Below are 21637 nucleotides of genomic sequence, written 5' to 3'. Positions count from 1 at the left end.
GGCCTCCTCGTCCCGTGTCGCTGGCAGAGGCAGGGAGCAATTCCAGGCTGGGGACCAGGAGAAGGGAGGGGCTGGGGCAGAGGGTGGGGGGATCCGCGCGTCCAGGAGCTCACCCGGGAGTGGGATCCTCGGCCACCAGTCCTCGTGTCCACCTTTGCTGGCAGATGAGAGGGAGGCCAGAGGAGGGTACTGCTGACCCTTCAGCCACCGATGGGTACCCCAACCTCCACCGTTATCCCACCTGCTTTTACAATGTCTTCAGTCAGCTAAAGAAAAATCGCGAAGTTCAAGGCCCATTCCTCTCGTGGTCCAGCTGGAAGGCTGTCTCTGCAGATTCAGCAGGGATGGAGAATCACCTGTTTCACACACACAGCTGGTGAAGGTCCGAAACCCTCACCTGCCAAGTCCAAGCTTTCCTCACCTGAAAAGAGTGGGTTGTGGTGAAGAGGGAATACCAGGCTGGCGGGGCGGGGCTGTGAGCCACTGGCCGCCCTGTGCTCTGCTGGGCCTGGCACGGCCATAGGAGTGATTTTTCCAGAGAACATTTGGCATGAGGGGGGAGGATTGGGGATGGAGGTGTGTGGGATTTGAGGAAATCACTTCATGTCTGTCAAGTCTCCAGGAGCCTTGGTGCCCCTGGATGCTCTTCCATTACATCAAGGTTCCCAGGACCCAGGGAGGCTCTGTAGGCACTTTCCCAGGAGAGGGCAGCAGCTACTGAAGCCTCTGGACAGGAACTCCGAGCCCAGGAGAGAGGCAGTGCCATCCTTGGAGATCACTGCCAACCCCAGTGCTTGTGCATCTGTCAGATTTGGAATGTCAGCGTGATAGAGGTACTGGGTGCCCACTGTGTGCTGGACTTGGGGAAGGGGGCTTTACGTGATCTCAGTCTGTTCCTGAGCCACTCAGTGAGGATTGTTTGCCGTGTTTTTAAATGAAGGAGCCTGAGCTCTGGCACCCAAGTTTATCTGAGGCCAAATCTCTTGCCATGCTACCACCAGGGGGATGGACTTTTGCGGGCAGAGGCTTGCCTCTACCACCACACTGTCCTTCGTGGGTAACCAGCCAGACAGCTCCACGTGGGCAGGGCCCCGTCTTCCCAGCTCCCACTCACGACCTGGCACATGGTGGGCACTCAGTGTCTTTTGGACGAATGACTCCCAGGGACCAGGAGTTGTGGGCCCAGGACCCAGCCCTTGCCCAGCCTCTGGCCCCATATCCTCAGAGGCACCCACTGAGGGCCTGACATCTGGTGTTGGCTTCCAAAGCCTTCCAACTGTGCCACTTCCAACTGATTACCACTAATGTTTGGGGACACCCAGCATACGGCAGATGTCATTAGAAAAGCAAATTCCATTCTATCAGGAAGCAAAGCTAACAGAGCACAAAGCAGGTTAGGAGGAAAAGATTTATGAGCCAAGGCTGTTGGAAAATAAATGAGGGAAGTTTTCTTTACCAGATTACTTTTATTTATTACACTTGCTTTTTGTTAAAGACACAGACACCCCACCGGTCTCTGGTCCCAGGGCTGGAGAGATGCACGGCTGCGATTGGGAGGGTTATGTCTCAGAGCTCAGCAGGGTGTGGGGGATGGGTGGGTTTACAAGGTTTGACTCAAGTCAGTGAGCCTCTGGGAAAAGGATCAACCTTGGGACTCAGCTCTGAGGCGACATCAGCTCTGGGCCACTGTTAGCGGCCCAGAGGGCAGGAACAGCTGTTAGACCTGAGCAGGACTCTCTGGGCCTCAGTTTCCTCCTCTGTAAATCTTTGCCTGCAGGATTCATCCATCAGGACTCTGTGAAGAGGAAATACAAACACCCTCCGCAACGCAGAGACACCTCTCTGCCAGATTCCTGGGCAAGCTCTCAGCATCTTCCTTCAACCCTCCGCCCCTGCCTGAGCATCCCCCAAGACCAAACTGGCCCCTGGAAGCCCTTGGACAAACAACAAATGTTCCTCCCAATTTCTCAATTTCATAGATTCAGGGCTAATGGCAAGATGCTTGTTCAATGCGAAAGGCAGAAAATGTTTAGATTTATTGCTTTGAGAGGTTGGTCTGTCTCCTGGGCCTGGTTGACGCAATTTCTTCCAAGTTTTAGAGCATTTGTCTTAAAGAATTTTTGACAGCAATGTTTTGCTGCACATTTACACAAGGTTTTATAGTTTACAAAGAGCATTCACATAATAACAATAAGAATCATCACTATATGTATTGAGTTCCTACACTGGAGAGTGGAGCTCAATTAACCCTTGAAATCACCCTCCCTCTCCACAGGTGAAGCAGAGGCTCAGAGAGGTTAAGAGGATCACGCAAGGTCACACAGCCTAGGGAAAGAGCAGGGTAGAGCTGAGCCCAGGTCTACTTGGTTTCAGCCTGTACTTGTACTCTTCTGTCCTGCCACTCTGCCTTTTTATCTTAAACCTTATCGAATGCACAGCGATCTGCAGGTACCATGTTTCCCCGAAAATAAAACCTACCCTGAAAATACACCCCAGTTAAGATCATCAGCCAGATGGACGTATGTAGTATGTTATGACGATGTTCCAGAAGATGACATGACTGTATTTAAATAAATGTAGATTGTTGTACATGAAAAAATAGACATCCCCTGAAAATACACTCTAATGCATCTTTTGGAGCAAAAATTAATATAAGACCTGGTCTTATTTTCCAGGAAATACAGTATAAGACCCGGTCTTATTTTTGGGGAAACACAATAAACAGTGAGTGAGAAAAACAAACCAAAGCAAAATAAAAATTAGAGGCTTTTGCAACAAAACAGTCTGAGGCTGGAATGTGTATAAAAATAACCAGGTGTGTTCAGGGAATCCTCGAGCCCCCAAACAACATGTTTTGTACGAAGATTATTTTTGTAACGATGCAGTTGGTGGAGTGTCAGGGAGTCACTGAGCAGAGGACAGGCTTTCTAAGTTCTAAGACTGCACTATCCAAAACAGCAACCAGTAACCACACACGGCTATTTACATTTAATTAAAATGAAATACAATTAAAAATTTAGTTCCTCAGTCGCACGTGCCACATTTTAAGTACTCAACACCCACATGTGGCCACCCTATTGGACAGCACAGATAATGGGACATTTCCATGATCACAGAAAATTCTACTGACGAGTGTTGTTCCAAGCCAGAAGTAAGCCTGCTTCTTATCCTGACTGCCCCGGAAGAGGGGGAGCTGCTGGCACAGGTAATAGACACACCTGTTTTGAGGTAGCTTTCTCTGCAGCCCAGGTGCCTATAGCTGCCATCCCAACACCTGAGTCCCTCTACTCTACTCCGGAGAGTCTGCAACTCCAGGGATCCTCACAAAAGGCAGAAACTGAAGGAGTGGCCATTAACTGAAGCCTTGCTATGCAAAGTGTGGTCTGAGAACCAGCGGCATCAGCATCTCCTGGGAGGTTGTTAGAAATGCAGAATCTTGGGCTCCACGCCAGACCCACCTGCATTTCAACAAGATCCCCAGGTGGTTCAGGAACACATTCAAGTTCGAGAAGCTCTGACTTAAGAGACAGGATGAATGAGATCAAGATATTATTCCAAATATAGGAAACCAAGCAGATATTTTTAGATACCAAAAAAAGCATCAGCACCCTTCCCCTAGTAGTGTGTGACTAAGCATTAGTCATAGAGGGCTGAGCATCTCTGTGCCACATGGTCAAGGAGCATATTTCCAAGGACAGACCCCCACCCCCACCCCCGGTGAGCTAGCCCATTGCCCATCTCTAGCACCTTCTCAAACCACAGGGGTGACCTCCCAAAGCACAGGGAACAGAACCGTGAATCACATCCTGGATCTCAGAGATGCTGCCTTTAAATCAGATTTTCTATTTTTGCTTTTCTTTCCAATGCATTTGGCTTTTGAACTTTACATATCGCCAAAGACACAACGCAGGGCACGAAGCCAGTCTGAACAAACACACAGTCATTTAAAGGGAGGCATCTGGAAGAGGATTGGATACCCGCTCCCCGCCAGGGGTGTGATGCTGTGTGTAGCCTCAGTGCCTGAAGCCAGGTGCTAGTGAAGCTCTTAGGGAAGGAACCAACATCAAGCTGTTCTGTGAAGAAAACAGGTGCAAAAGGCGGTTCCATCCGCAGCGTGAGCAAAGACGAGGCTTAAAAGAGCACAGTGGCAGGCAGACCCCAGCTGGGAAGGGGGCTCTGCTCAGGGCCTGGTTCCTGACCATGGATTCTGGGGCTCCTCTTTCAGCGAGGATGGCTCATTCTTTAATTCCTCTCTCCTCTCAGCTTACCTTGAGTCTTCCTTATTTTTATCCCTGGAATGGAGTTAAGTTGCTTAAATGATATTTCTCTACCTGCAAGGCCCCCTCTAGAGGGTGAATTTTAACATAATTCATTTTTACAACTTGCTCGCAGGGATAATACAGAAGACAAGATACTGGGGGAGGATAGGACAGTGACACAGGCCCAGTGGGACAGCCTGGAGCCTTGTAGAACTTCGAAGTGACTTAGTAGTGGAGAGACATTCCAGGAGTTGACTCGAAGAGTTGGACAAGAGGGGAAGAGGACTGGTCAAGCAACGCTGTTATCACTGCCTTCATAATACTGGAAAACATCAAAGCAAAACCTGCTAATGGTCCCACTGTTTTTGCCTAACCAGCCGGCAGGTCTATTATTTGGTAGCAAACCTCATTTTTCCTCCAGTCAAGATGCCCAGCACTCCCTTAGCTAGGGTCACGTGACCCAGGCAAGGCCAATTGGAAGCTCGTGTCCCTGAAGGGAGACAGTAAGATCTGGAAACATTTTGACTCGTGGTTTCTAGTGATGGTGCGTCCCCGGGGCGGCTGCCCCCTGGTTCTTGCAGCCTGGATCCCTGGCCAAATCCTCTTCCTAGTCTTTCTTGACGTCTGGCTGTTCACTCTCTTGAGATTCCATGAGCCACTCCAAGACATTTCAACAAATTCTTTTTTGTTGTTGTTGTTTAAGTCAGACAGAGTTTGTTTCTATTACTTGTAGCTAAGAACCCAACGTGACACAAACCCAAATGCCCAGCAATAGGGCTTAGATCCAGAAAGCATGACACAGTACACGATGGAATATTATGCAACTAGGTATAGCAGTGAGGTAAATGGATATTTGTTAACATGGAAAGATGTTCATAAGATATAGTTTAGTGTAGAAGCACATTATAATAAAACAGGATACATAGTATGATGCCATGTTTGCCAAATGACTTTTGTACATTCATAGAAAAAGATCTAAAAGAAAATATAACAGTATTCATTCTGGAGGATTGGATGGTGAATGATTTTTCTTTCTGCTTATCTTTATTTCTTTCCTACCCCCTCTACAATGTTTGTGTAATAAGTTCTTCTGTTTTCCTGTCATTTTTTAATGGGTGCAGATGAGTTGCCAGAGCCACATTTTCTTGACTCCTGTCAGGAGTGAAGAGATTTGCTAGGTGACTTGTAAGCTTCTGCACAGCAAAAGAAACCATCGACAAAATAAAGAGGCAACCAACTGAATGGGAGAAGATTTTTGCAAACAGTGCCTGTGATAAGGGGCTAATATCCAAAATATATAAGGAACTCATACAACTCAACAACAAGAAAACAACTCAATTGAAAATGGGCAGAGGACCTGAAGAGACATTTCTCCAAAGAGGACATACAAATGGCAAATAGACATATGAAAAAAATGCTCAACATCACTAATCATCAGAGAAATGCAAATAAAAACCACAATGAGATATCACCTCACCCCAGTTAGAATGGCTATCATCAACAAGACAGATAGTAACAAGTGTTGGAGAGGCTGTGGAGAAAAAGGAACACTCACACACTGTTGGTGGGAATGCAGACTGGTGCAGCCGCTATGGAAGGCAGTGTGGAGTTTCCTCAAAAAATTACAAATAGAATTACCATATGACCCAGCAATCCCTTTCCTGGATATCTACCCAAAAAATCTGAAAACATTTATCCATAAAGACATGTGTGCTCCAATGTTCACTGTAGCTTTATTTACGGTGGCCAAGACATGGAAACAACCAAAATGTCCTTCGATAGATGAATGGATAAAGAAGTTGTGGTATATATACACAATGGAATACTGTTCGGCGGTAAGAAAAGATGATATAGGAACATTTGTGACAACATGGATGGATCTTGAGATTATAGTGCTAAGCGAAACAGACAGAAAAAGCAGAGAACCACATGATTTCACTGATAGGTGGTATATAAACCGAAAACAACAAAAGAACAAGACAAACAACTGAAAGAACAAAAACTCATAGACACAGACAATAGTTTAGGGGTTACCAGAGGGTAAGGGGGGAGGGGGGTGTGGGGCTTTAGAAGAGGGTAAACAGGGTCTAATATATGGTGATGGAAAGAGAACTGACTCAGGGTGGTGAACACACAATGTGAGATATAATGTATTACAGAATTGTACACCTGAAATCTATGTAACTTTACTAACAATTGTTGCCCCAATAAACTTTAATTAAAAAAAAAAAAAGAGTGACTTGTTCACCAAGTGCCAGGGCTCCTGCTACAGGGATAGCTCACCTATAGCTCTGACTACTGCTTAAGAAGATGCTGGAAGCATCTGTGTTCTTGTTCTTCAGAACAAAGAAGAAGCATCTCACACCCCCAGGGCACTAGCAGCGTCCCACTTACTCTGACAGCAACCCTGTGAGGTGGAGGGGCTTCCCTCCGCTTGATGGAAAAGAGTGGCCCATAGAGGTGAGGTCACCTGCCCAGCTTCCCACGGAAGGGGTTTCAAGCCAAGGCCCCAACACCCAGGGGCTACTCAGGTTTATTACAGAGCCAAAATGAAGCGGCCGAGCATAGAGAAAGACTCAAAATTATCCTGTGAAGTTAGCTGTGTGGATAAGCTGCAAAGGGGTGAAGGGTGAGGGGAGGAAAAGCACTCACCTCACTGTTGGGACCTGAACTCCTTGCCCTGCAGACGGGCCTCAGCGTTTCGGGGCTGCCTCCCAGGGGAGCAGGGGATGGTCACGGGGAGAGGTGTGTGGGCTCATCTCCCTGCTCCTTCTGATCTGCCAGGTCTCAGCTAGAAGTCCTCTGCTCAGAGAGGCTCTCCTCGACCCCCAAGAGAGGTCCTGGCCATCAGGGCTTCGCCCCACTTGTCTCCTTACTTCACCGTCTCTCCCGCCTGTGACTGTACACTCCCTGAGGACAGGGCTCATGACTGTCTCGCTCACAGCTGTGTCCCTGGCATCTAGCCCAGTGTCTGGTCCCCTGTAGGCATTCACCAAGTAATCTGCTGAATGATGGAACAGATGAACACAGGACTTGGGGGTCAGCGAATTGCAGGGGGTAGGCTCACCGCTGCTTTTATTGGCTGAGTGACCTCAGGCACGTGGCTGCCTCTCTCTAGGCCTCTCTAAGCCTCGACCTATGTACAGTGGTACCTCGGTTTTCGAACGTAATCCGTTCCGGAAGACCATTCGAGTTCTGAAACATTCAAAAACCGAGGCACAGTTTCCCCATAGAAACTAATGCAAAATGGATTAATCTGGGGGCTGGCCCGGTGGCTCAGGGGATTGGGGCTCCATGCTGCTAACTCCGAAGGCTGCCGGTTCGATTCCCACATGGGCCAGTGGGCTCTCAACCACAAGGTTGCCAGTTCGACTCCCGCAAGGGATGGTGGGCAGTGCCCCCTGCAACTAGCCACGGCAACTGGACCTGGAGCTGAGCTGTGCCCTCCACAACTAGGACTGAAAGGACAACAACTTGAAGCTGAACGGCACCCTCCACAGCTAAGGTTGAAGGGACAACTTGACTTGGAAAAAAATCCCTGGAATTGCACACTGTTCAATAAAGTCCTGTTCCCCTTCCCCAATAAAATCTTTAAAAAAAAAAATCAACCCCTAAAACTGCAAATTTAGCATGAATTTTACTATCTAATGATACCATAAATCCATAAAATTTACGGCGTTCATAAACCGAAATGTTTGTCAAAGGAGACATTCGAAAACCGAGGTACCACTGTATAAATACCCAACTCCTTCAAAAGGATTGGCCTCACCCTCCCTGAATATATTAGGCCCAATTGAAGGGAAGGTAATAGAAGTTGCAGTCATTTACTAAATTATACCTTAAATCAACTGCTAGTTGATTATTCTTTCTGATGGTGACACCGCAATGGTTTTTCCCAGGCGTCACTGATGTACAATGAACTCAATTGTATTTCTTATTCAATAAACTCTTTTATTGTAAGTTTACAGATTTTTCCATTACAATAATGAAAATAGCACTAGTGATTCGTAACATTTAGGCCCAAATCATAGGGGAACCCCTCCTCAAATTATAAGGTAAATGACACATAGTTGAACATATAGTAAATGTTGGGCAAACGGCATTTCAAATATAGAAAATAAGGTCAAGGTTTTTGTATGTGTGCAAATACTTTAAGGTTTAGTTTGTTAGGATGATATTGTTTTTGAAAGCACATCATTTTGAAAACTATATTTATAATTTGTGACAAAACACAACTGTCGAGAAAAGGCAAAATCAAGCAAAAACAAAAAATATCCCCAAAATGAAAGGAAGTGAACCAAGTACATGGGGTTGATATGCAAACCTCCAGTCTTTTGGTCCTGGAATGGCAAGTGAGTGAGTTTCATAGAAATTCTCCCTAGAAAGGAATGTCTGGGCCTGGTGTGACATCGCTGCGTCTCTTAAGTCCTGTCTCCTCACAGAGGAAAAGTGGCTTGTCTGGCACATCTGCCTGGAATGGGCCACGCTCTCAATCCTTTTGAGAACAGTCCCCAAACCTGAAAAGGCAAGGCACCCTGCGGCCTGGGGAGCGGCAGGGCGATAGGGTCAGAGCTGGTCCTCCGTTCTGAGGGCGTTGTCCGAGTGGTTTACGGGGAGCGGGTGGGCCTCCGTGTTGAATACCCAGTCTTCCAGGGAGAGTGTGTCGTCTTCAGAGAACAAAAGGTAGAGATACCTGTGCCCCCCAGAGAGGGAGGGAAGCAAGAGACCACCTGTTAGTGCTCTGGGGAATGGGGGAAGCCCCTGGGAATGAATCTCAGGGGCCTCTGTGACAAGCCTGTGGCTAAGGGTACAGGGTGGTCCAAGACCTCAAATCCGCTTGGAGGGTTGGTCCCAGGGAAGATGCTGTGGGTGCCAAGATGAGCACTGAGCTTTGGGGCAGACAGGCCTGGTTTAGTCCTGACTCTGCCCCCAGCCCTTACTCTGCTACCTCCCACCCAACAGCTCCACTCAGGCCCTGTATGTGTCCTTCCAGAACCCGTTATGGCTGAGAGTCTCGTTTCTTTGCAGTGTGGTCTGAGTATTGCACCGGTCCAAATTCTTGATTTGCTCCCCTATGTGCCCCCACCCCCGAGATTCTATAAAGTAGATATTAGGGCACTAACACGAACAGGAAGGGGTGACCCCAGAACTCCAGCTTCCCAAGCCATGGGGGTTTTTACTAGAAGCAACGGACCATTCCAGCCCATCCTAATGGGTTAAAGCACTAGGGGATTACTCTGGGGAACAGCAAGGAAGTGGAGTGGCCAACTTCCACCTCAAGAAAGCGCGGGAACAGTGCAGCCGCAACACTGAGGAGGGAAAGTCACCAGCAGTGACCAGTGTCGACACCATCCTCGTTATTCTTCTTCTCACTTTAGAGAAGAGGACACAGTTTCAGAGAACTTAAGTGACCGGAGGGGATAAGTTATGGGACTGAACTTATCACACAGTTGATACTTTGGGGGGTGGCGTCCAAGTCAGTCTCACTCTCTGAGTGGAGAAACGGTCTGGCCCAAGGCTCACACCTGGGGGGGTCACACTCTGGGTCTCAAGCGGCCCCCTCCCTCCTGGGCTCCCTTCCTGTGACAGCAGACCCAGACTGTTGCTGAAATGATGGACTGCTGACCCCGCCCCCATCCCTCAGAGAAGCCACATTGCCCACTGGAAAGAACGCTGACCACGCCCCAACTCACTTCAGTGTCTCTGCTAGAAAGAAGGTCTGCTGCTTGTTGTCATGGTTGGGGACGCTACTGTACACGTCTTGGATCCCGGAGAAACCGCCTTCCGTCCGACAGTGTTTCTCCAAGGCCTGAAGAAAAGGAAGGCAGCCTTGGCGTGTGGAGGCGCGAGGGCCCCAAGACTCGTACCTGCGCAGAGGGCCCCCTGACCCCTTGGCTGGAGACCCCTGGCGTTTGTGGAAGCAGAAGGCCAAATTATTCTCAGGGTTCAGTGTCCTGCTGCCAGGCTGGAGCGGCCTGCCACCAAGGGCTGGGTCCCAGTGGGCTGTGCCCCGAGCTCTCCATCTGGTGCGAGCTTACAGGAAGCCTCTCTTTGCCTTTCAGGGTACAGACTAGTGACAGACTCACCCACGGTGGGGACAGAGCTCAGCCTGGTGATGTCGCTGGCTGGGATCTGGGACTTGTCATATCCCAGGATTCCCCAAGGAGACATGGTCCCTGGGCCAGACGTGGGTGGGCCGTGGGCTGTCTGCCTTTTGTATAGAAATGCATTTTTCACCCACTGAGGGTGTGTGAATGGGGCACAAAACACTTGGCCTTCAGCGATCAAGAACCAGACCTGAGAGAAGCAGGGGACTCTTGCCAGTGAACCACGTCAATGACCCTGAGCAGGCCCCCAGAGGCCACCTGAGTAGGACACCGGGGTGTGGCTCTCCCTGGGACAGTCTGTGCCTCTGAAAGCAGTGGGCTGGGGACGGTGGGAGGAGAACAGAGAAGGCTGAGCATCCATTAGAATCCTCCCTGAGTCCCCACACCTTTGACACCTACCCCAATGTGGGCCATGAGATTTCACACTAGGTATTTGGGGACAAGACGGCTACTGGAGGAGACACTGGGGGTTGTGGGGTGGGTGGAGCAGAGCCTGGAGGGCTTTGGGGGCCACACGGGGCTGGGCTGGCTTTGGAGAGAGGAGGGAGGTGAGCTGCTGGCCTGGCACCGGTTCCTGTTTGAGAGGAGAAGGCTAAAGCCATCGGTCCAGGCTTCAAGGTGAGAAAGCAGTTCCCACATGTGCTCTGGGCCCCCTCCGCCTGCCGCCCTGCCTTTGCCCCTCTAAGTTTGCAGGCATGGGGTTAGGCTCCCAAGGCTAAGGGCCTCAGAACCCTCTTTTCAAGTTCCTGGCTTGATTCTGCCCAGCTACGGACCCCTGGCTCTGCAACCACAACCTTGACCCTTACCATTCTGAGCTTTAGCCAGACATCAGTGTGGCTTGATCTTCCTCTCGGTGGCTGAGCCAGGGGGTTTTGGACCCTGACTGTGACTTGTCAGGGGCCTCTGCCACCGGGTCAAGCCTCCCCACCTCCCCTTCCCATGGTCCGGCCCACTCACCATCACCACTTCCCAACCCCACTCCCTGTAGATGGGGTTGTGGGTCTGCCGCCACAAGTACATGTAGCTTTCCACCACCTCGGGCCGCAGGATGTAGTAGCTCTCGCTCAGCTGCGTGGCCACTGCCTCTCTGCCGGAGTTAAACCAGAAGGCCTCAGGCCCCAGTTTGGTATCTGTGGGAATGAGCAAGCAGAGGGCCTTTGTCAGACTGCCCACCTCCCGCTTTTCAGGATCCCGCTGCCCCAGGAGAGACGTGGGGGTGATGGCTGGTGATTGACTGGTGTGGGCTGGGCCTGGCAGAGTCACAGCTTCCCTCCTGGCCCAGGCTGGCCAAAGCAAGATCCTTGAGGCCTTGAAAATGTTGCAATTTTAAAATCTGAGAATCCAACTGCACTTAACCCAGGAGTCTGGGGAGACAGGTTTAGGTGGAGTTCCCCAACTGTGTACTTTGAGATATGGGCTCTGAAAGATGCTAAGCAAAGCTCAGCCAAGACAGGGATCCAGGTTTTAACACATTTGGGGAACAGTGGGTTAAACAAAGTGAAATAGTCTCACTCTTGCAGGACTAATCAGATCCTTTAATATGCTAATATGCAATGAAGTTTCTTCACAGACCCCCTTTCTTAGGGAACTGCTTTTAACTCCTCCCAGAACACTCCTTCCAGAACTGACAGTTTGGGAGACTGCTGAAGTGGAGGTGAGGGGAAGACCCCGACAGAAGGCACATGTTCAGGCAGAGGGAGCTGACGAAAGGAGGTGCGATGAGGTCTGGGTTTTGCTGTTGCCATTGTTTTGTTTGTTTATGGACAGTTTGCTGCTGCTCCTGTTTTTTGGATGATCACGGTTATAACCACCACTGCAGCCACCACGTATGGTTTCAAGGGCTGTGCTGGGTGCTTTACATACATTATTTTAATCCCTAAAGAAACACTTCTTTTTTCTTGGTAAGAGAGATGTTATGATCCCTCTGTCATGCCTGTGGAAACAGGATCAGAGAGGCTAAGTAACTTATCCAAGGTAACACAGAGAGTTGTGGCTGAGCTGGGATGTGATCCTAGATTTGTCTGATGCCCTTTCCCAGGCTGTGCCCTCTCTTTTTCCCTCCTGAGTCTGACTCTTTAGGTTCAAAATTCAGGGTATGTGGGTCAGATCTTTCTCCCTTTAATGCCTGCACATCGTGTCCAGGTCGGCTGAGGGCCCAGCTCTGGTCCTAATGGGAGCCCTTCCTCCTCCCATTAGCGTTCAGGACCCTGACAGGCCCTGTGTTGCTGTTCCTTGAGAGATGCGTTGGAGCTTTGCAGGACATCCTACTCTTCCGTGGAGGGCTTCCTGCAAGAGGAATTAGCCAGACCCCGGCCCCTCCGATCCTCTTAAAGGGAGCAACTGCTCCTGCCACCAGAAAACAGTCGTCTTGCCAAGCTGCTAATGGGGTGAGGGCAAGAGCGACTGTTGCTGCCGTCTGCGGATGAGCCGGGCTGGCTAGAACAGTATGTTTTATTAAGCAGACTGTCTTTTATGGTCTGAGCTGATTGTCCCAGACAAATAGCGAGCTTTTTATTATTCCTGAGGTTTCCTATTTGTTTATGGCGCTGGCAGATAGAGCTCTTTGAAGGGAATTGAAAACCAGTTTTAGGGACCCATTGCAAATCGCTGGCATCCCAAACAGCTCCAGGGGACTGGGATTTGACTGGAGGGGTCACAGACACATTTTTGGTGGGCCACTAACAAATGCCTCCCATGCTGTTGGCTGAAGACGGCTGGCAACGTGTTTCTGTGGGACCTTCTCCCTCACCCTGGAGACCTGCGTTACTGTTCCCATTGAACAGATGAGAATATGGAGGCCACCTAGCTGGCACGTGAGCCAGGAATTTTTATTACAAATCTCAGGTCCTCTCCTCCAACCAAGACTGGGATTAAACTCAGAGTGGTGGGGCATCTTCAGGGGTCTCGGGGGACCGGGGATTGTTCTGAGGGCCGCTGTTTAGAGCACGTGAGCTGGAGATAAGCATCAGAAGACCTGGGTTCTAGCCCCGGTGCAGCCACTCATGGCAGGGTGACTTTGGCTAAGGGATGACTCAGTTTCCCTATGTGTACAATGAGGAGTTGGGCTCATGTTCTGTAGCCTGACTTGTGACTCTTACATTTGACAATCCTGCGTGAGTGCTGGGCATGTGGTCAAGAAGCTCTTGAGCTTCCGGTGGTCTTGGATCAAAGAGGGTGATAAACAGGGTGGTCTCAGGAGGTACTGAGACCCCTTAAATGGAGGGGTGCTGGGGAGGAAAGAGAGATACGTTCGGGGTTAGGGGCTCAGGGAGAAGGAACATACCAGGCCCAGGAAGCCGGTGTTTCTGCCTCAGGGGCTGGACGCCCCTCTGCTCTGCGCCCCTTACATGCGACCTTGGCCACGTCATCTCTGAGCCTCAGTTTCCTCCTCTGTGTTGTGAGGTTCAGTGATGATGTATGACAAGTGCTGAACAACAAACACCCGGAACACACAGAGTGCTTACTACAACACCCCTATTTTCCCTATAATTTAGGGTATAGTCTCACTGCATAGCTAGCATGTCCCTCGTTCAAATTCTGCGTAACTGCCACGGTGAGACTTCCCTAAGACCATGCGTGCCCTTCACTCACTGCCATTCCACTGGTCTTTCCAGTTCTTCCTGGTGTCTAGCCTCAGTCTGTTCTGCTGCCCCGTCCCCTTGCAGGGTTACCTGAGCGGGCGTACGACTCGTGGCACGTCTTGGTGATCTGGGCTGCGAGTTCTCGGTAGTGGGCCCTCTTTTCCTCCTTGGCGTCCTCAGCGCCGAGGGCGATCATGCCCCCGGAGAAACAGGCCAGGTGCCCCATCTTGTGGTCCAGAATCCCCCCTCGCCACTCAGCAATGTAGGTCAGCCCCCCGGGAGACACATTCAGCAAATGGCTCTCTATTGCCTGGGAGCAGGGTGGGGATAAGGCAGGGAGAAGGGGCGTTGGAGGGTACAGAGAGGGGAGGAGAGAGGACGGAAAATGAGTATTTTGGAGACAGCAGCAAACTCAGCTCTGCGGAGCCCTCCATCCCAGGCAAAGGCGGCCTGCCAACCTCGTGCAACAGCCGTTCCTGATGGAGCTGGTGGGAGGTTCTGCCCCATAGAGGGGCTTAGACATAACTCAGGCAGCTTCCCAAGGTGAGTCGCTTATACAGACTTCAAAATTGTCTATGTACAAAAAAAAATTTTTTTTAAAGAATTTTATTGGGGAAGCGGAACAGAACTTTATTGGGGAACAGTGTGTACTTCCAGGACTTTTTTCCAAGTCAAGTTGTTGTCCTTTCAATCTTAATTGTGGAGGGTGCAGCTCAGCTCCAGGTCCACTTGCCGTTGCTAGTTGCAGGGGGTGCAGCCCACCATCCCTTGCGGGAGCTGAACCAGCAACCTTGTGGTTGAGAGGACGCGCTCCAACCAACTGAGCCATCTGGGAGCTCAGTGGCAGCTCAGCTCAAGGTGCCATGTTCAATCTTAGTTGCAGGGGGCGGAGCCCACCATCTCTTGCGGGACTCGAGGAGTTGAACCAGCAACCTTGAGGTTGAGAGCCCACTGGCCCATGTGGGAATCGAACCCGCAGCCTTCGGAGTTAGGAGCACGGAGCTCCAACCACCTGAGCCACCGGGACGGCCCCCCTAAAATTTAAAAAAATCTTTAAAACTTGCTATACCCCGGGCGGATGGGTGGCTCAGTTGGTTAGAGTGCGAGCTCTGGGCAATGGGGCTGCAGGTTCAATTCCCACATGGGCCAGCGAACTGGGACCGCCGCAACTAGAATGAAGACAATAAGCTGCAGCTGAGCTTCCATTGAGCTCCCGGATGGCTCAGTCATTTGGAGTGCGTCCTCTCAACCACAAGGTTGCCAGTTCGACTCCCGCAAGGGATGGTGGGCTGTGCCCCCTGCAACCAACAACAGCGACTGGACTTCGAGCTGAGCTGCGCCCTCCACAACTAAGATTGAAAGGACAACAACTTGACTTGGATGGAGCTGATGGGTCCTGAGAAAAACACACTGTTCCCCAATAAAAAAAGTCCTGGAAATATACACTGTTTTCCAATAAAGTCCTGTTCCCCTTCCCCAATAAAAAACAAACAAACAAACAAAAACAAAACAAAACAAAAAAACAAAAAACTTGTATCCCCCACTATAGCCCCTGTTAGGGACTCTTAACCTGAAGTCCAATTGGCCTGTGGATAGATGGGCTTCAGCGGGGTCCAGAATGACCTTAAAATTATATGTGACACTTTCGTGTATGTGCACTTTCATGGGGCAAGGGTCCATCTATTTTATCAGATTCTCCAAAAGGACTTGCAGAAAATTAAGAGCTGCTCTCTATAGGCCCTTATCACACACCTTCTCATGTAACGCCCACAACAAGCCAGGCACGCGGGCGGCAGTGCAAAGAGGTCTACAGACAAAGAAGTCAAGTGACTTGCCCCAGGTCACCCAGCAACACCAAGATCCGGACAAGGACCCCCAGAAACCCAAGCACCACTTTTCCCACTACCTGACAGCTGCTCCTTTTGGTGACAAGGGGCTTGGAGAGCCCGCCCCTGCTGCAGCAGGTGATGCTGTTGGGAAAGACACCCCAGGTGTTGGGGGTGTAAGTGTTCGGCCATCATAACCTCCCACTCCCTACAGGTAGTCCCTGGTTGCCCTGGAGAGGGAGATGATGGCAGCAGCTGCCTACACAGCTGTGAGGCTGGAATCGATGGGCCCACGGGTGCTGGTCCAGGGAGGGGTCTCTGGGGCCAGGCCTCTGCCTGTACTCTTGCCCTTCCCCATCTGTTCTCCAGGGGGGTCTCTGTCCTCCATAAATAATGAACCTGACCATGACTTACGCCTGGTTAACACCCTTCTGTGGTTTCCAAGTGCCCTCAGACGAACGTCCAGCAGGGGCTCTGAGAGTCCCCATCTGGACCCTGAGGTTTAATCTGACGCCACTGACATGGCTCTCAGGTGCAGACTTGCCAGGTTCAAACCCCATCTCCACCAGTTCCAAGCTGTGTGACATTAGGCTGCTTCTATGTTTTCTCTATGCCTCCATTTCCTCAGGTATAAAACGGGGATAAGAGCATGCACCCCTTCATAGGGTTGTGAAGATTAAATGAGATGTGTCTGCAGAGCTCAGCCTCTTTCCCAGTACAGAGTCCTCAGTAAGTGCAGGCTACAATTCCTCCCCAGTCTGCCCCTGCCCCTCCCGTCTCTGAACCTTCCCAGCCACAGTGGCCGCTTTTCGTGCATGCGCCCTCTACCCCCTTCGACTATTTCATGAGTACTGCCTTGATGCCCGCACTGTGCTAGGTGCAGGGGACACAGCCCCCGGACCTGCCTCGGGGAGCTCACCTGTCAGCACAATCAGATACACACAAGAATCACAATTTGTGTCAGCATTTTGAATGAAACAAATTCAGGGTCCCCGACAGGGAGAATCTTGGGATGGGGGCTCCTACTCTGCAGAATGAAGTCAGAGGAGGTCTCTGCCACACATCGTTCATGGAGGCTGCGCTTTCTTTCTGCTCCAGGGCTTTGCCCGCTACTGCGTCTTCCTGCTGCTCCCGCCCGACTCTGCTAACTCCAGCTTGGCCTTTGGAACTCCTCCAGGGTGTAATTCCTGGCAGAGGACACCCCAGTCTACACCACTGCTGCCCCACTACTCTACTACCCTGTTATCTTTCTACACGGTGCTATTCCCACTTTGAGTATACATATTCCTGTAGGTTTCTGTGGAATGTCTTTCCCAGGATTCTGAGTGACATGTGATGGCAGAAACCACGACCAGCCAGGGCCTGTCATATACAAGGTGCTCAAACAAAATTTGCGGCTTGACTGTTTTTTCTTTTTCCTTTTCCTGTAAGGCCTGGGATGGTGGGCTGGAATGTGGAGCCTCACTGGGCAGCAGAGGGGCAAGCTTTGATGATGGCCATGCCAGGCCACCTGCTCCACGTGGGGAGGAGGCCTGGAGAGCCACCTGCTGCTGGGTCTGCTCTGGGCTGGGCCCTGGCTCCTGGACAGAGCTGGGTTAGGCAGCTGCTCTGCATCCCTACGCAGGCAGGTGTGGGGGAGGGATGGCAGGGCTAGACCAGACGCAGAAACCTGGTTCAGTTATCTCCTGTCAACACTTGAGAGAAAACACAGACATGGGGGCAGGGGTGGGAGGGAGATTCCAGGAAGCCTCGCAGTGTAGCTGGAAATCTGCACCTTCAAGACTGTCTCCCACAGGTTATTTTGGTGTTAACCCCAAGCTAAGTTGACTGTGGCAAAGAGGAAATGACAGAGCAATCTCTCTTTAAGGAGACAACTTAGATAAGCAGATACAAAGATTATAAAAACAAACAAGCAAAAACCCAAGACTTTCTAAAACCCTGAGCAAAACACAAGACAGCAGAGGCTGGCTACTGACTGGTAAGAAGGCTTAAATCATCGTAGCAAGAGACACAGCAAATGGGAGTCAGAGACCTGGTTTGAATCCCAGCTCTGCAATTGAGAGTTGGCTGACTTTGGGTGACTTATTTCACTTTTCTGAAGATTCCTTTTCCTCATCTGTAAAACGGAACTAATTCCTGGGCTGCTTGAGGCTATTCAGCAGCCTCCTGGAGGGGACTCCATCTGTGCCCTCTCGAGAGCGACTTTGAACAAGGCAGGCTCCTCTGTGATTTGGCAGCTGGTAAGTTGAGGCAGGAGCACATGACCTGGAATCAGTCAGACCGTGTTTGTGTCCTGGCTCTGACACTTGTTGCTGTGTGACCTTGGGCCTCTTTGAGCCTCAGTTTCATTATCTGTCAGATGGGGGCTAAGTAAGAAAAGGTGCTCAGCGTGAGTCCCCAGAGGAGGCCAAAGTGACAGAAGCTCCCTCTGCTTCCTGCCCCCCCTCCCATGACCTTCAGGGGCTGCCCAGTCGGCCTGTCTGAACCCCCTACACCCACCCCAGCTGGACATTGCTGTACCCTGCACACTGGAACTGCCCCTCCTCCCACCTCTGCAGCTTTCTAGGCTGTTGCTTGGGCCCCAGCCCAGAGGTTCTGATGTAACCTTGTTGGGGTGCAACCTGGCCATTGGATTTTATAGTTCTCCAAGTGACTTTTAACATGCCAACAAGGTTGAGAACCACCAGAACATTCTTCAACGCCCCAAACTTGCCATAGGCCCACCCAGCCCTTACCCAGGGTCAGAGACACTGCAGGTTCTTCACTGGGGAGCTCAAACATCGGAGCAAAGTCAGGTCTCTCCTGTTCAATCAAGTGTTTCCATAAAGCTCCCAGCGTGCTTAAATAATTCATGGTTATTTCTTTCCTTGAAGCCTGAACTACCGTGTGCCCTGAGGGCAGGGAACCAGGCTGTTCGTTAACTGTGTTTTACTCTGCAAGGTACGGCAGAAAGGGAAGCATGGGCCTCTCGCAGCAGCACACGGGGCCACCAGCTGAACACTAATCCGACAGGAGACAGGAGACTGGCTGCCAGCTGAACAGCTCCAGCAGCTTGTGGAGGGCGGGGCCGAGCCAGACGGAGCTGGGACTAGAGTCCCAGGACCTGCTTCCTGACTGAGGTCATGGTGTCGGGGCAGGAAAACTTACAATGAGCCCATAGTTTAAAGGGTCCACAGCCCCGGAAGCCTGTTTCAATATGCTTCCTTTAAGCACTACCACTGCTGGCCAGGTTTATACGACCAGAGGGAAGAGATCATTCATCCATCCAACCAACCTCACATAACCATCCTTCCACCAATATCCACCCACCTACCCACCCACCCATCCATCCTTCCACCTATTCATCCGCCTGTCCAACCATCCCCCCATCCATCTACCATATCCATCCACCTATCAATGCATTCTTCCTTCCATCCACCCACCCACCCATCCATCTTTACCCCCATCTGCCCACCCATCTGCCCATCCATTCTTCCATTCATCTATCCAGAGCCAGGAGACTTTCTCTAGCTTTAGCTCTGCCAGTTCTGTGCTGTGTGGCTTTGAGCAAGTGCTTTCCCCTCTATGGGCCTTGGTTTCTATCCACGTAAAGAGAAGGAACAGAACTGGATGCTCCACTGAGGGAGGCCGGTCCCAGCGTGGATGTGCTAATGGTCACCTCTGGTTTGGCAGGACGATGGCTGAGGGTCTTGCTTTGGCAGCCTCCTGTGGGGGCTCCAAGCCCATCATCTGACTGCGTTCTGGCCTCTGACACACGAACTGAAGCACAGATTGCCTGCTGCTGCTTGTGAGATTCAGACAAATGATTTCACCTCCCTGAGCTTGTGTTTGCATCTGTGAAACGGGATGCTAACATGGTCCTAACTTCAAGGTGTTCGAGAAGAGTCATGAGACAGCATGTATGAAGTGACTCACTGGGGAGGGAACTGACTTGTCATTCTTCTGGCCAGCTCACTGTGGGGGAGGGGAGCAAGGTGGCAGCACTTAGGTGCCTGAGCCAGCACCGGTGGAGAATGACCCACAGACCACCCATGAAGAAGCTTGTCTTACCTCCAAGGCTTCGTAGTACATATCTTTAGCCTCCATATCTGTCTTGGCCGACATCAGCCAGGATTTGATCAAATATTCATAAAAACTGTCCCCGAGTCCTCCAACTGAGACGTGGTCTGTGAGGGGAAAAAGGACAGAACATTTTCTCCGTCTGCCGAGGCGGCTGGCAGGATTAACCAAGCGCACATCTTGCCCACCAGCCCTTGTGGCCCCCTGTGCTGTATGTGGCTGGGGAGCGAGCATTTAATCAGCAGCTTGGAAAAGAAGCTGAGAGAAAGACACAGCCTGCGACTTGGGGGAGCCGGGCCGCCTTGAGCGCGGTGTCCTGCACAGAAGTCCATAGGCTCATCCGGTGCTATAAATCACGGCGCTTTAGCTTTAGCAGGCTGAGGACGGCAGGGCCGCCGGTTAGTAAGTGTAAATGAGTTGCATTGCTTTAAAAAGATAATCTGGTGGCAGGGAGTTCAGAGATTTTTATTACCCGGCGACAAACATGGTAATTAATGCTGGGCAGGTTCATAAAAGGCCGTGAAAAGGAGGAAGGAGAAGCTTAATTTAGTCGGTCAGAGAACAGAGACATTCTGGGAAAGCTGAGTTTAAATTTAGCAAATTGGGATAAATGGAGTTCAAAGGAGCAGAGGCCCTCTCTGCCCTGGTGGCCTCTGTCCGGAGTCCCGACAGAGCAGGACCTCCAGCTTGTGGTTGAATGAGATGTCTCCACCCAGGGCTGTCCTGGGAGAAAGACAGGTTGACTGAGGAGTAGTTAACAACAGCAGCAAGACACGGAAAACACTCACATGCTTTAGAAATTAACAACAGGGAAACATAAAGGCATTTAATGCTATAATCAGAGCAAACGTCAGTTCCCTGTTATGATTCACTTGGGGACTGGGGGGTGGATTAAGGGGGGTGGGGGGAATGGGAAGAGTATTTTCAGCTCCTCTGGAGAAACAGAGAATACACAAACAGCTACCATTTATTGAGAGTCCACTGTGGACTAGGAGCTTTACTGTATTTTTTATAACAACCTTCCCAAGAACCTTGCAAAATTAGCACTATCAACCCCATTTCCCAGAAGGGAAAACAGAGTGAGCCTAAATAGTTCATCCAAGACCATCAAACTGGTAGAGCTCTCACTTTCTGCAGCTTTACACAGTCAACCAGAGAATGAAATCAAAGATGCATAGAGAAAAAAAGGACAAGTGTGAAGAGAGGACCAGAAGTCGGTGGGTAAAGACAGATGGGGAACAGGAAAAGGGGCCGAGAGGAGATCCCCACAGAAAACTGGCCCTTCTGTCCTCCTCCGTAAACAAATCCTGGCCAGCAAGGTTTCAGGAACAGAACAAGCACTCGCAAAAACTGGAACAGACCAGATAAAGCCCGGGCCTTGAGAGAAGCAGCGTGTACCCCTCAGCCCTGTTTCTAGGCGGAGGGCACAGCGTGCGCAAGCACAAAAGGAGGCCCAGCATGTTGATGGCGTGTCCACAGCTGGAGCAGGAGGTCTGAGCAGAGCAGGGGTGGGGGGAGGCTGGAAGCCAGACTGAGTCAGCCTCCGCTGAGAGCCCCCTGAAGCTCCCAGCCCACAGAAGGGGGCCCTGGCTCACAGGTACGCAGCTCGGGCCACTGTTGTCTCCACACTCATCTCCTGGCCCTGCCTCCTCTCACAGTTTTCTTCACCACCATAAACACCCCTAGCCCCAGCCTTCCCACGCTATTTCTCTCACCCTCGGGAATGCCCTTCCCCCCCTTGCATGGCTAACGCTTCCTCACCCCTACACCTCGGCTCAGGCATCCCCTCCTTAGAAAGGCTTTCC

The 21637-nt window shown here is 50.8% G+C and overlaps 1 protein-coding gene and 1 long non-coding RNA gene across 3 annotated transcripts in view; one reads left to right on the top strand and one right to left on the bottom strand.

Annotated features, from left to right (window-relative positions):
- The first annotated feature begins 5 nt into the window (after positions 1-5).
- LOC148755487 (uncharacterized) lies at positions 6-5515 on the top strand. The gene is made up of 3 exons (XR_016018576.1): positions 6-833; positions 1778-1857; positions 5381-5515. It is a non-coding gene; the product is annotated as an uncharacterized LOC148755487 (long non-coding RNA).
- Positions 5516-8189: 2674 nt separating this feature from the next.
- Positions 8190-21637, bottom strand: part of MAN1C1 (mannosidase alpha class 1C member 1) — a 129615-nt gene continuing 116167 nt past the window's right edge. Inside the window, exons 8-12 of one of the 2 annotated variants that reach the window (XM_088790565.1) lie at positions 19824-19939; positions 14038-14257; positions 11324-11496; positions 9953-10068; positions 8190-8952 (exon numbers count right to left, since the gene is read on the bottom strand). In XM_088790565.1, the coding sequence (XP_088646691.1) occupies positions 8826-8952; positions 9953-10068; positions 11324-11496; positions 14038-14257; positions 19824-19939 (752 nt within the window). In that variant the 3' untranslated portion in view covers positions 8190-8825. Of the gene's footprint in view, positions 8953-9952; positions 10089-11323; positions 11497-14037; positions 14258-19823; positions 19940-21637 lie in introns of both variants that reach the window. The other variant, XM_088790566.1, reaches the window with a different exon arrangement.

The sequence above is a fragment of the Rhinolophus sinicus genome, chromosome 14 (genome assembly GCF_057876585.1).
Source record: "Rhinolophus sinicus isolate RSI-liver-muscle chromosome 14, RSI-T2T, whole genome shotgun sequence".
NCBI classification, from domain to species: domain Eukaryota; kingdom Metazoa; phylum Chordata; class Mammalia; order Chiroptera; family Rhinolophidae; genus Rhinolophus; species Rhinolophus sinicus.
Note: the sequence above shows the minus strand (reverse complement) of the source record. Positions and strands in the feature narration are given on the sequence as shown.